Genomic DNA, 14,928 nt, shown 5'->3' on the forward strand with positions numbered 1-14,928 from the left:
TAACTAATCACAATATAAATAATATCTTTGTAATAAGGTCATACGTTATACAAATGCCACCTTTATATAATAAAGGCCTATAAACATGACATAAGCTTAGGGTTAGGGTTTATTCATTTTATTATTATAAATAGGCTTTTTCTCCCTATTTTATGTATGCCATTATTTTTATTGATATAACAACCAACTTCAAGCTGTTATTTATGGAAATGTCTTCCTGCATTTATCTAGATTAGTAGGTGCTATCCAACCCTTGGGTGTGCAGGGTCTCCCATTGTTATTATTTATGTTATGTTATTTCTATTTATATGTAAGTGCTGTACCATTTATTATTGAGGGACACATCAGGTCTATATGTCTTGCTGTGTTCATTGAGAAAATCAAGACCAAGTTGAAAACTGCTATCAGATTGATTGGGAATGAAATAAAACCATTGTGTATTGGTCAAAAAGAGGGAAAAAACCCAGCCGTGATAGTTTTATTGTATGTTCTTTAAGAGATGAAATGTTGTAATGACATTTTGAGCATGCTCACACGGTTTCTGTATCTTATAATGTCCATGGAAGATATTAAGCATGCTTAAATTTCTTTATTTGAGTTGTTTGATTTTGTAGTCAAATCATTTTCCACTTGGGATGTTGAGGACGTAGGGAAAACATTTTCGATTGGCATGTTGTTAGCTATTTTGCTAAATTATGGGAGGTTTGTTACCTCCATAGGGGTTTTGATTTTAGTTGATTGATATTGCTATGAGTAATTTTTTTTGTGCTTTTCTATGTGGGGAGGTAATGCTAGTAGACCTTGGAATCCCAATTGTTTTTATGACACTATTTTTGTTGGATTTTGGAGCACAAAACAAAGATCATCTTCATAAATATAGACTCATAAGATAAAGATGTTTATTACAATAGAGTCATTTGATACAATGGGGTTGATCCATGTTGCCGCCTAATCCACACCTGGGCTAACGTGGAAAAATCTTTAATCCACTCGGTGTGGAATTGGGGGCAAGTCTCGATTGGAGTAGCTGTCAGTCAATTTCGAACTTCTATGTCTAGGCTAACTCCTAATAAAGCCAAGGGGGTAGTCCCTATGAGAAAAGAAAACTAAGGCTTGATTAAACTAAGTTAAACAAGAGATATCTAGGAGTTAATTGAATTACCTAAAGCACATTCAACCATCAACATATAAATAACAACATATCACTTTAGAGCATGTAAGTAAACTTCATGAGCAAATACAATGATCATAAGCGTACAAAATTACAAATAACTATCCACAAGCAAGAGATATGACAATGGCAATATGAATGAAATACTTGTAAGCAAATAAAGACCAGTGCCAAAAGTAGATTGTAAATGAAATGCTCCAAGTAAATGTTGTGATTATGCCTGAAAGTAAATACTTGGGAATGAAATGCCAAAAGTAAATGTTGCTTGAAAATAAATATGGCAATGAAACAATAACCAAGCTGAATACTGTAGAAATGTTGTGGGATGTTCTTGGTATGTTTTAGTTAAGTTAGATTTCACTTGGATTTAGATTTATTAGATTGATGGATATGTGGTGATCCGTATGAGTGCACAATGTGAGATGTGTGATTGCAATGAAGTAAATCTAACTAAGATGTGTTTCCTCTTCTACCCTTATCCTCGTTGGGTTAAGGAAAGTTGCAAGGGGATCCTACAGGAGGAAGCTTCGCTTCAATGAGTACTCCCAAGAGCCCACAAGTCAACCCGTTGTAGGGAGATCCAACAATAGGGGAAACTAGCCCCTATCTTGATTTCACAAGTCAACGTTTACCATTTTCTCCCAATCTCACAATAAGGAGAATAGAATTGTTTTTCCCTATTAAATTAAGTCAACCAACAAGCTCTTTCATGTCACGCACAAGGATGAAGGCAAGTTTGCAATGGTGTAAACACAAAAGAGTTTGATGGGGTTCATTACTTTGCAAGAAAATAAACTCTAATCTAAGAGCAAAAATTAAACTCTAATCTAGGAAATTGAAACTATTCTATTGAAATGAAATTAAACACTAATCTAATGAAATGAAATTAAAATAATCTAATGAAATGAAATTAGACTAATCTAATGTTGTGAATTTAAACTAAACTAATGGTTAATTTTCATCCCAATGAAATCAGACCATGAAAAGAGACCAGTGTTGTGAAAATCGCAATTTTTTTGCTTGGGTGATTAAATCAGCTGATTAAATTGGTGATTTTTTTCCCTTTGAAAAATCGCAATTTTTTGGAAAAACCCGCGATCAGACTAGAAAAAATCGCAGGGCTGACAGACAGCGACTTTTTAAAGATGTTTTTTTGGTTTTTTGTCATTCATTTTGCAAACATAGGGCAAGGGTGAGAGCTAATTTTTCCTTCTCGCTAGGGGACATTACATTTCAACATTTCGATATGGAAAGGCTGCTGGCATGTGGGGGGGGAAGGGTGTGGCACATTTCTTGCAACATAGTTGGAGGGTTGTTGTTACATGCGTATGGAGGTTTGGGTTTTCGATGATTTTGCACTTGATGTATGGTGCCTATTATATGATGGTCAATGTCCTATTGTGGGATCCACTCCATCTACCTTGATTTATGGGTGATTTGAATCTTGGAGCCACATGTGCCACTTGGAGAGTTGATTACATATTTTTGGGAATTGGTTATCCTAGAGTTTGTGCATTTATTTGAGCAGTCCACCTATGCATGCATTTATGCACTTGAGGAGGTCATGTTGCACGTGTTCGTATGCTATTGGTTGTGGGCACCCACAATTAAGAAACTCACCCAACTTTAAACCAGTGGTAAGAAACATGGATAAGAAGGGATTGCCCCAACAACATGCATAGAAGCCTTGAAAGGTAGAATATATATATTCAGGAATGTCAGAGTAACAAATATATAGAGTGATGGGGAGTACTTGAGGTGGACTGTGGGGATGCAAGGAGAAATCAAATGCTTTTCCAAAGAAATTCAGAGTTTGCATCTGCAGATAGCATCAAAAGAAAAGTAAAAATTTGGAGTTTTCATAGTCATTATCAATACAAGTTCAAGCATCCCTTAAATCCATTTTGATATAATCACAACGCAGTTAATGTGAATCTCCCACCAATGTCAATGAGAAGTTCGAAAATGCAAAAAAGCAAAGCACTAAACAGTATTGCAGTGGAAGAATATGGAATTTGTAAGTCTGGAGAGGAGAGAAAAGAGGAACATCTATTCTCTGGTGCACAGAGTCCAATAGTTTTAACAGAACACTTGAATTGAGATACCAGTGAAAACTAAGACAAAACAGCTCAGCTATTCACAGGAGAATACTGGCAAGATAGGAATGTTTCTGTTACAGGAAAACAAAAATAGGATGAAGGATTTTCAAGACTCAATCAATCCATACATCATCTCAGCTGTCCTTTGTACACATTGTGCTCCTTTATATCTTTATCTTCTGTGGTTGTTCTATAGATTTAGATTTCAGTTTTAATGTGCATATTTTGTAACTGTAATCTTGTCCCATGGTCTACAGGTGATGTTGACATGATGAACATCAGTAAAAGCATTTCAGTTTGCTTTTATAGGGGTTGATATCTGAGGGAGAATTTTGTTTGATGTTAATTTTTGCATTAAATATGGTAATCATGAGGCAGAGGAATTAAATAGATATAGTACACATGGCTAGTTTGCTGTTTTGCTGGTCTAATGATTGGTGATGAATCATGATCAGCTTTCTTATATTTGTTAGTCTTAAAACTGTCTTGGTTCAATAACAGGAATGATGCACTTTTGATTATGAGAGAGTTGATTGAAAAGATTGATGCCAGAGCACAAACACGCCTTTCAGTGACAGATCCAGGGTTACTTCCATTGATATTGCGTTTAGTACATGGTTATAAACTATCTGCTGCCGAATCAGAATTCTTTCAGCTTCTTTTTGTTCATAGTGCCTCCAAATCTGTTTCATTTCGAGCAGTAACAGGTGACCTATATTTTCTAAAGGAAAAGTTGTTGACATGTTATATCCTGTACGGTTAATATGGTTGATCTGGGACTAAATGGACTGGAGTTAAGAGGTTCATCAATTCTCTGTTATTGTTTAGTTTTCTTGCCATGCATGTTTACAACTTACTAGTCTATTGACTATTTGTGGGATGAACAGGAGGAAGGCAGGATGATAAAGAGATGGCTATGGAACTTTGTAGTATGAGCTTCCTGGAGGTGGAAGAGTTCATGGATGACAAACGGACTCATATATGTGAGGGAATTATTGTAGGACAGGTATGTTTTATGAACAAGACTCATCTGAGAGTGTGTTGTTTTGTTTGGTTCATGAGTTAACTGGCTCTCTTTTGTGGCTTGATCAAGTCACGGTTGAGAAATAATGAGCTTGATAAGAATGTACTGTAAGATGATGATGAACATATGTTTTAATTTAGGGCTTCCAGCTATATGGAACTAATTTTCCTTGAAATTTTTTATATCTGGAGTTTGATATTTGTAAATTTTATGAAATTCTTGGTTGACTAATTGATCATCTATATGTTAGGATAACTATGATGGGAAATCAATTCGGATGGTCAATGAAGCTGTATCAGCATTGTTGCTGAGGCCCCTGAATACTGAGCAGCGATTGAAATTGAGCAAGACAGAGCTTCTTAATGTTATGGATGCTTCAAAAGTAAGTTTCATGTGAAATGGGTGTTTTCTGGTTTGCTTGTTACAATTCATTGGCTTTATTAGTTCTGTAGTTGGTAACTATAATTTATGCAGTAGGCAATTTAATCAGCTTGTAAAATGACAGTTAATTATAGCATATGGGTCTACATCCTTTTCTTTGACAAGTCAAATGGCAGCAGACCTTTTCCTTGTTACTTCATGAACTTCTAGTTTTGAGATGCGCAAAGTGATAAGATCCTTCAGTAGGCAATGACATAAATTATAAGTCATGAATATGGCCACATTTTAAATCCTTGATCTGCAGAGCAACTTTCCTGGACATGTTGCTTTGTTTTACAATACTTTTTTCCCCACTTTTGGATTGTGGCAAGTTTCCATCTTCAAAATTTCTTCGATCTCATTGGCTACAAGCTGTATCCATGATTTCCTCTTGTGATATAGTTGTGCTCCAAGATTTGGCATTGTGTTTTAGTTGCTCTCTGATTCAAAATGGATCATTGTATAAAATGTCATCTATTTTGGTTCTTTTTGGGTGGAAAAATTGGAGATATTTGCTTGTAGGGCCTGTTACAACAAAATCTAGTACCCTTAATGTAAAGTCCCAAACACAAGGGGCTAGTCTAGTGCAACTTAGGAAGGCTACTCACTGTTACCTCAGTAGCCCTTCCTCCATATTTAAGTTGGCTCTTCTCCAACTCAAGGGTGACTTCTCTAAAAGGTAGGATTGCCAAGGCTATGGAGTGGAGTCTCTAGGTGATGTCTGAAGAGTGAGCCTTGACAAAACATACATTGTAGAATGTGGAAAAATGCCAATGGGAATGAAAGGAAAGGAAGATGACAGAGCAAGGAAATGGGATGATATGGGACCAATGCCTATCAAAATCTATGGGTTCATGGAGTCATGAGACATTGCTAAATGAATGGACTAATTTAACACCGTCAACCATTTTGAGGCAGGCCATGAAGTAGAAAGACTAATTTGACACCTTCCACCCACTTAGATGAAAGATCTAGTTTGAAACCTTCATCAATTAGTTTGTACCTAAGGAAAAGTGAACTTGTTTGATACATTAAACCTTGAGGTGCTTGCTGGAAATTATAATGTGGAAACTAATCTTGGAGGGCTCACTTTGCCACACATCAAATTAACATAAAGGTGTTTTATTAGCTCACTTGTTTTCCAATCAACAAATCGATATGATAGAAAAAATGAAACAAAGTATAAATAAGACAACAAATAAGACAAGAGGTTTCTACAACATCATTACAACAAATGAATATCATAGAAAATAACCATACTCCAAAACAGCAATACCTCATTTATTTATTAGTCTTCAAACGTGACACACATGAGGGGCCAACACCATCATATCCAAACTCCAGCCTTCCGAGTACATATGAAATGGAGCGAAACTCCTCTTCATATAAAGTGAATTAAATCTTTCATACGATAAAATCTATTATCTTTCTAACTCCATGACAAGTCAACAAATTATAAAATATTGGAGTAGTTATTGTAACATTAAGAGAGGATGCACCATTCAGAAATTGACATTATACCAAGTTAAATGCTCAACGGATCCACATAGAAATCGCTCTAAAATAATGGAGTTATGTAAAATATAATAAAAATATTCTTCAATCTAGGAGGATGTGCTAGAGGGTCCCCTTGGAAGATCTCACTAAGTGTGCCATCCAAGGTGCATTGGAGATATAACAATAAAATATTCCTCATAGGAGAATTTTCCATAACCAACCTCTAAAAATAGAAAGTGGTCCTCAGAATGCATGCAACCAATCCATGTGCAAATCTCGAGGCAACAAACTCCATGAATGTGTAGGAATTTACAGGGTAAGTTCCTCAGAAAGAATACCAAAAGGACACCGCTCACAACCAGATCTCAAATCAATACACCAGTATTTTTGACGTGGTTAAAACCCTCAGAGTGCAAGGAGGGAAACAGTCCACGGCCTGTCCCAACGTGGGTACAGACAATTTATTAATCAAAGAATGAAAATTTACATAAGCTTCTCTCATGCACGGATTACCCGAACAATGACCCTCCATGCGCTTTAAATAGAACTCATGGACCAATCGGGTGTCAAGCCACGGATCAAGTGTCGGTAATACCGAGGTGAGAGTGAACCGTCGGATCACTACATATCGTGACCGTCGGATTGTAAGTTACAAAAAGTACAACGGTAAAGAAACACACTTTACCTAACTCTAACCTAACTCTATGCTAGACCAAGTTGAACTTAACTATATCCTATGTGTCGGAATATCCTAACATCCCCCCTTAAGAACAACTTGGGATAGGATTGAAGGATTTACAAATATGACACAATAGGAGAAGGAAGGAGGCACTAGAGCCTATCCCCCCTTAGTGACAACTTCCTGAACTCCAAGCATATATCGAAGTTTAGTGAACTTCGCCTCTGTGAGAGCCTTTGTGAAGATGTCTGCAACCTGATCATCCGTTGGACAATATTGCACTTCAAGAACATGGTCATGAATGAGCTTTCTGATGAAGTGCATGTGTAGTTCAATGTGTTTGCTGCGCTGATGCTGGACTGGATCTTTGCATAGCTGAATGGCACTTTGATTATCACACCAAAGTGTGGTTGGATGCTGCTGCTCAAAGCCAAATTCTGATAGGATCTGACGAAGCCACAAGGCTTCCTTACTAGCTTCCACGGCACCACGATACTCTGCTTCTGCTGACGAAAGAGAAATGGCAGCCTGTTTCTTACAAGCCCATGTAATAGGTCCTGAACCAAGAGTGAAGACATAACCGGCAGTAGACTTCCGATCATCAAGGTCACCAGCCCAATCAGAATCAGTGAAACCAACTAACAGAGGAGCTGCTTTGGCACTGTAATGAATCCCAAACTGTACTGTACCTCGAACATAACGAAGTATTCTTTTAGCTGCTTTCCAATGACTTTCACGGGGGTTTTGCATAAAACGAGCAACAAGGCCAACAGCAAAGGAAAGATCAGGACGAGTATGGGTTAAATACAAGAGTTTTCCGACAAGTTGACGGTATAAGGTAGCATCAACTTCAGGAGAAGTACAAGAGACTGAAAGTTTGACTCCAGACTGAAAGGGAGAAGGGGCTGGCTTACAGTCTTCCATGTGAAAATGACGAAGAATATCACAAGCATACTTGGACTGGGAAAGGAAAATACCTTCTTGGGATTGCAAGACTTGAAGACCGAGAAAATAGTGTAAGTGTCCTAAGTCTGTCATTTCAAATTTCTTTTTAAGGCTGGACTTCACATGGTTTATAAGGTTGGGATCACTACCAGTAAGAATAAGATCATCAACATAAAGAACAAGGATGATAAGAGAGTTGCCCACTTTCTTGGTGTAGACAGTATTGTCAGAATGACACCTAGAAAAGCCAGATTCTAAAAGAAAGCTATCCATTTTGGCATACCAAGCCCGAGGAGCTTGTTTGAGGCCATAAAGGGATTTCTTAAGTCGACAAACGAGGCTGGAGTCTGTTTGTATGAAGCCAATGGGTTGTTCCATATAGATTTCTTCCTGCAAGTCCCCATGCAAGAAGGCAGATTTAACATCCATTTGATGGACTTCCCATTTTAAAGAGGCAGCAAGGGAAAGAACAAGGCGGATAGAGTTCATTTTGGCAACTGGAGAGAAGGTTTCAGTGTAGTCAATGCCTTCAACCTGTGAAAAGCCCTTAGCAACTAGACGAGCTTATGTTTATCAACTTTCCCATCTGGTCCATACTTGGTTCTGTAAACCCATTTGCATCTAACAAGTTTGCGTCCCTTTGGTAGAGGAACAAGATCCCATGTATCATTTGTCATCAATGAATGATATTCTTCATTCATAGCTGCTTCCCAATGTGGATGGCCTGAAGCTTCTGCAAAAGTGTCAGGATCATGATTTACTGGAGCTTGAGCCAGTAAAGAAGAGGCTCTTTCAAACTGAGAACGTGTACGTCGCTGATCTGTAGGATCACCGGCAAGATCACCTGCTGCATCCCGAGTAGCACGGACCCATCTTGGAAGTTGAGGATCCTGAGAAGGTGGGGGAGGATTATCATCCTCGCTTTCATCATCAGAAGAAGAAATGTTTTCAAAGATAGAAGAGATAGGAAGAGGTGGCACATCCGCCGGACTAGGCTCGCAGGCCGATTTATTTTCATCAAATTTTACATCTCTTCTAATGATAACATTTTTGGACTTAAATGGAATAAGTCTATAACCTTTTACATCTTCAGAATATCCAACAAAAGTACATTTCTCACTCTTAGGTTCTAAAGCTTTATGCTTTTCATCTGGAATATGGGCCCATGCTTCACTTCCAAACACACGAAAGTGACTTACATCTGGTTTAATGGAACTCCAAGCTTCTTCTGGAGTGATATTCTCTAGAACCTTAGTAGGAGTGCGATTGATTATATAATTTGCACAATTAATTGCTTCGGCCCAAAAACTAAGACTGAGTCCTTTAGATTGCAGCATACAATTAGCCATTTCCTTTAAGGTGCGATTTTTCCTTTCAGCTACACCATTTTGTTGTGGAGTGTATGGAACAGTATGTTGCATTTGAATTCCATTTTCGGTGCAAAAGTTGATGAATGCGTTTTTAACATATTCTCCACCATTATCAGTTCTTAGCTTAAGAATTTGATGTCCAGATTGTTTTTCAACAAATGCTTTGAAGGCCAAAAAAGTGCTAAATACTTCGCTCTTGAGTTTTAAGAAGTATACCCAAGTGCGTCTAGAGAAATCATCAATGAAAGTTAAGAAGTACTTGCAGCCAGAGAATGAAGCAACAGGAAGAGGACCACATAAATCACTGTGCACAAGCTGTAAAGGGGCTGAGGCGTGCCAAGAGGCACGTTTGTCAAAACTGTCCCGATGATGTTTTCCGAGTACACATCCGGAACAAACACCATCTTTGCAAGATACCATAGGAAGACCTGTCACCATATTTTCTTTACATAGATGCTGAAGGGAGCGATAGTTTAAGTGACCAAACCGCTCATGCCAAAGTTTGCTCACTTCATCATTATGAGCAACAAACACTGAGGGAAGATGGGATGACCCAAAGTTGTGAAACTTATACAACCTTTTGGAATCATCAGCAAGACCAGTAGCTAGAATCTGTTTAGGATCTTTTAGATCCTTGATTACAACATCATGAGGTGAAAATTCAACAATTTTACCTTCACCTGAATGAGTTATCTGATAGACAGATAGAAGGTTGCAGGATAAGTTTGGAACACATAATACATCATTGAACTGACCATTGTCTAGATGAACAGTTCCAGTCCCTACAACATTAAGAGATCTATCATCACCAACATATATATTTTTGGTGTTACAATCATTTAAAGAAGAAAACATGGCTTGGTTTTTGGCCATGTGACAAGAGGCTCCAGAATCAATGAGCCACTCATGAGAATGAGAAGAAGAAGAAGATACATTTAATGCATAACCAGACTGAGATGATTGACGATGACATGCAGAAAGTGCCGTTCCGGAAGTTGAAGTTGAAGTAGGCTCCAGATGGATGTTATGTTTCTTCATTGCGGCTTCCAAGGCTTCCATCTTCTTAAAGCATTTAGATTCTAAGTGGCCATCTCGATTACAAAAGTTACAATGTCTGTCAGTCTTCTTCCATTTGTTTTTATTGGTCTTGTCATTTTGCTGAAATGATCTTTCATCTTGAGGCTGAGTTGGTTTAGGACCATTCCTTTGAGGATAAGACTTCTTAGGATTCTTTGAATTTGGTTGCTGCTGGGCGGCTAACGCTTTCGAGGAAGAGTTTCCAAGATTAAGAAGACCAAGGTGTAAGAGTTTTTCTTGTTCTCTTATTAAGGAATCACAAAAGGAGTCAAAGGAAGGGGTTTGTAGTCTTTGCCTTGACAAATGAAAGCTTCCCTTGTAGAATGGAAAGTGGAAACAAATACAGAGTAGGCTGGTCCCAACTTAGTAAGGATGGAATAAATAAGGTTACCATCTTCTTTCTTAACTTTAACACCTTCCAAGAGATATCTAAGGGTCTTGAATTTGGACAAGAAATCTTCAATGCAAGAAAAATTATTAGGATCCAAAGTAAGCAACTCATTCTCAAGTTGATGGGCTCTAATTTCATTTTTAATCCCAAAAACTTTAGCAAGTTTTTCTAATGCTTCATGAGGAGTTTCAATTTCTGCAATGTGGAATCTAAGATCAGGAGAAACAGACATTCCTATCAAACCACGTGCTTGATCTTGTCTATTTTCCCATTTTTCGGCCTTGTCTTCATCTTTGGGTTTCTTCTCTTGGTCTGTGGCTATTCTGAAGAGACCTTTACTTCTAAGTAAATCTCCCATGTAGGCTACCCATTGGAAGTAGTTAGTGCTGTCAAGAATGACTTGGCATGGACTTTCCATTTTTTAAAAAAAAACTGAAGCTGAAGATGCTGAAAGTAAGTGGTCCAATGGATAGATCTCGAAAAAATAGGCGGTTTTAAAAAAAACGGCTCTGAAAAAGGCTTCCGGATGAAGAAGTTATGGCTTTTTGAAAAAAAATTGTTGACGTTGCCGGCAAAGTGCGCGAATGTGCGGGAATGAAAAAATCCGCCCCCACAAAATGGAGACTTGAACCCAAGACCTCTACTCTCTTAAAAAGTCTTTGAACCAATTGATCTATACAAAATATTTGAGAGAGAGAGAGAGAGAGAGAGAGAGAGAGAGGGGGGGGGGGGGGCTCGATTTGCGTGCTTGCCTTGGGAAGACTCTTTTCCCTACAAAACACAAAACACAAAACCCAACACGAATATGCAAAGAAAAACGAACCTTACGGCTCAAAGTTAGCTTTAGCCAAAAAACTAGAATTTTAAAAAAAATCTCAAAGTTAGCTTTTAACCGAAAAACTAAATATTTTTCTCAATGTTTCTGATTTTCCAAGATCACACTAAGGTGCAGGGAAAAGAGCATACGCATGAGAAAAATCCTTTCTTTCTGTTTCTGATTTGCCCAGATCGCACAGAGTCGCAGGGCAAAGAGCATACGCAGAAATGAAAGGTATAGATCCGGGAAAAAAAAGGCTAAATAAACCGAAACCGAAATAAGCAGAGAGAAAATGACAGTAAACTGCAAAAAAACACTGTATACCTCCCGATCTGAAAAATGACGCAGCTAGGGCTACCGGAAACCTTTTCGCGTGAAACGAAAGGGGTTCCTCACTGAAACAGATGCTCCGAACGCAACAGAGCAGTCCTCTCGGCCCGAAAGCAGTCAGAAACAGCAGATCTAGGAAACGACAGCCGCATGCAGTTCTACCGGCTTCAGATTTGGATCACCAACGGACGCGGCCCTCAAATAGCTCTGATACCATGTAGGAATTTACAGGGTAAGTTCCTCAGAAAGAATACCAAAAGGACACCGCTCACAACCAGATCTCAAATCAATACACCAGTATTTTTGACGTGGTTAAAACCCTCAGAGTGCAAGGAGGGAAACAGTCCACGGCCTGTCCCAACGTGGGTACAGACAATTTATTAATCAAAGAATGAAAATTTACATAAGCTTCTCTCATGCACGGATTACCCGAACAATGACCCTCCATGCGCTTTAAATAGAACTCATGGACCAATCGGGTGTCAAGCCACGGATCAAGTGTCGGTAATACCGAGGTGAGAGTGAACCGTCGGATCACTACATATCGTGACCGTCGGATTGTAAGTTACAAAAAGTACAACGGTAAAGAAACACACTTTACCTAACTCTAACCTAACTCTATGCTAGACCAAGTTGAACTTAACTATATCCTATGTGTCGGAATATCCTAACAGAATGAATGTGCAAAATGAAATAGTCCCGAGGCTCAGTCAATGCGACCTCCCAAATCAAAAAAGAATTTGGTCAAACCAAGTCAAATAAGCTCAAGTTAAACAGAGTCAACACTGGTCAACGCACTCCCAAAATAGAAAGTCAACTCGGCCAAAACATAAAACCTTCTTCTCCTTCGCACATGTGAAGTTCTTCTTGCAATTTCAAGATCTACAAACTGTTTGATGTGATGTGAGGTGTGTTGGGATGGTCTCCAAGTGAGTTCAACGAATGCCTATTTATAAGAGGTTGAGGAGGGCTAATTTCACAGATGTGGGGCTGACTTGTCATCTTCATTGGGCTGACATGTCAAACTCGAAGCAATTTTTCTTTGACCATTTTGGAAATTCCTTTGAAGAGGAGAGGTTCCTTCTTGAGGTTGATGGGCTTCTCCTCAGGAAAATTCATCTTGTAGCTGCCAATTTTCAATTGTGTGTGTGTGGCTATGTGAAATTGATTAATTTAATGTGCTTTTGTTGAATAATTTTTGTTTATGTTAAAAACTCAATTGGGCTTTTATTCAGTAGGTCTGTGATAAATTTGCTAGGAATTAGTTGCCGGTTTGGAAATTAACAATACTGGGATTCTCATCATCAATATCACCCTCTAAGCAATAAATTAAGATAGAAAAAACTCAACATGTCAAATCGAGATTTTGTTTGAGTGATGGGTACATTTTTATTGGGGTCATGACAAAGGAGTTCAACAATCGATGCCAACAACATCGAGGTACATAGAGGGCTTGGTGCTCTTGATTAAATGCTAGTTCCAAACCCTCATACATGACTTAATGTTAAAATTGGCAACTAGGGCCAAACTCCATGTGGGTCATCTTATTTATGGCAGCTGATATTTTTCTTGGATTCCTCTCATCGAGAGGTGTAGGATTGATCTAAAGATCATCCGATTCCGATAAGTATTTATGAAGATATGAATTTATTTTGATTATGGACAAATTGTCAAGTCGGCCAGCAACTTATGTAGGCTCAGAAGCCCAACAGTCATGTCTATTCAACCTCTACGTTTTAGTATAAATAGAAGAGGACTTGAAGTCATTTGTCACACACACACTCACTCTTGTGATCTCACTTCATCCTGTTTTGGGTTTGATGAAGATGAGAGCTAGAGGGAGTGCCCTAGGGTATACGCTGCCCTAGATAACATGCCCTAGATCTAAATGCAGTCATGGGAGAATAAGCTCTATGTTGCTCAAAAAGTCGGAAAAGTCGGAAAAGCTGGAAAAGCTGGAAAAGTCGGAATTGTCGGAAAACCCAGAACTGTTGGAAAAGTCGGAATTGCTGGAACTGCCGAAAAAGCCGAAAAAGCCGGAACTGCCAGAAAAGTTGGAACTGCTGGAACTGTCGGAAAAGCTGGAAAAGTCAGAAAAGTTGGAACTGTTGGAAAAGCCGAAATTGTCGGAACTGCCGGAAAAGTCGGAAAATCCGAAACTATCGGAACTGCTGGAAAAGATGGAAAAGCCGGAAAAGTCGGATAGCCGGAAAAGCCGGAACTGCCAGAAAAGCCGGAAAAGCCAGAACTGCCGGGAATAGTCGGAACTGCCAGAACTGCCAGGAACTGCTGAAACAGCCGGAGCATCTGTCTCTGAAGGAGAGCAGCATGCAAGGGACAACTAACTAACATTGGGACAGTTGTATGGTACTTAGCAGCAAATACACCAAGCATGCAATGTTACAACTAGCATGCAAGGGACAACTAGCATTCAACAACAAGCATGCTAAGGACAACAAGCATGCTAGGGACAACAAGCAAGCAAGGGACAACAAGCAAGCAAGGTGCAACCAACACATAGGTTAGGATGGCAACATGGTGCAGCAATTGCACATAATGCAGTACAGTGATGGGTATAGTCATGATTAATGAAGCGTGATGAGATACATCATAGTGATGATGGGTGCAGCGTGGTCCAGCGCGGTGAGGTGCAGCATGATGACGAAATGCAACACAACGATAGGGGAAGGAGTCACCTTGGAGAATTAGTTGAAGCAGCATGTCTTCAACTGATCTCATGTATCATCTTCTTAGAGATGATCCATGCTCTTACCTAGATAAGTCAAAGTGTTGACTTCTGTTGTAAACGTACTATCTCTCTCTCTCTGTGCTGAACTATTGAAGAACATATAAGAAGAATTGATCAAGGGTTTCCCCACATTGGGGTTTGTCCCTGGCTAGCGCCACATCTTGTGTCCTCTTGTCTTGGCTTGTCTTTTGCGATTTATATTTATGTTCTATCTGCAGTTTACTTTAATGCTGATGTGATTGCTAATTTGGAAAAGATATTGAGCTAACAGTGAAAATTGAAATAAATTGCTCTAGCATAGAACATACCTAAAATTAACACTTAATCCAATGGAAACGTTGCAATCCCCCCAATCCTGA

General features: G+C 38.8%; 1 protein-coding gene across 3 annotated transcripts in view; it reads left to right on the forward strand.

Moving 5' to 3' along the window:
* LOC149232887 (uncharacterized) overlaps window positions 1–14,928 on the forward strand; it is a 398,827-nt gene that overhangs the window by 20,794 nt on the left and 363,105 nt on the right. For all 3 annotated transcript variants that reach the window (XM_089379541.1, XM_089379542.1, XM_089379543.1), the window contains exons 2-4: window positions 3,772–3,977; window positions 4,158–4,276; window positions 4,545–4,676. In XM_089379541.1, the coding sequence (XP_089235667.1) occupies window positions 3,772–3,977; window positions 4,158–4,276; window positions 4,545–4,676 (457 nt within the window). The remainder of the gene's footprint in view (window positions 1–3,771; window positions 3,978–4,157; window positions 4,277–4,544; window positions 4,677–14,928) is intronic.

Source organism: Pinus tabuliformis, chromosome J (genome assembly GCF_031772625.1).
Source record: "Pinus tabuliformis cultivar Carrire ecotype Pingquan chromosome J, CPIR1, whole genome shotgun sequence".
NCBI lineage: Eukaryota > Viridiplantae > Streptophyta > Pinopsida > Pinales > Pinaceae > Pinus > Pinus tabuliformis.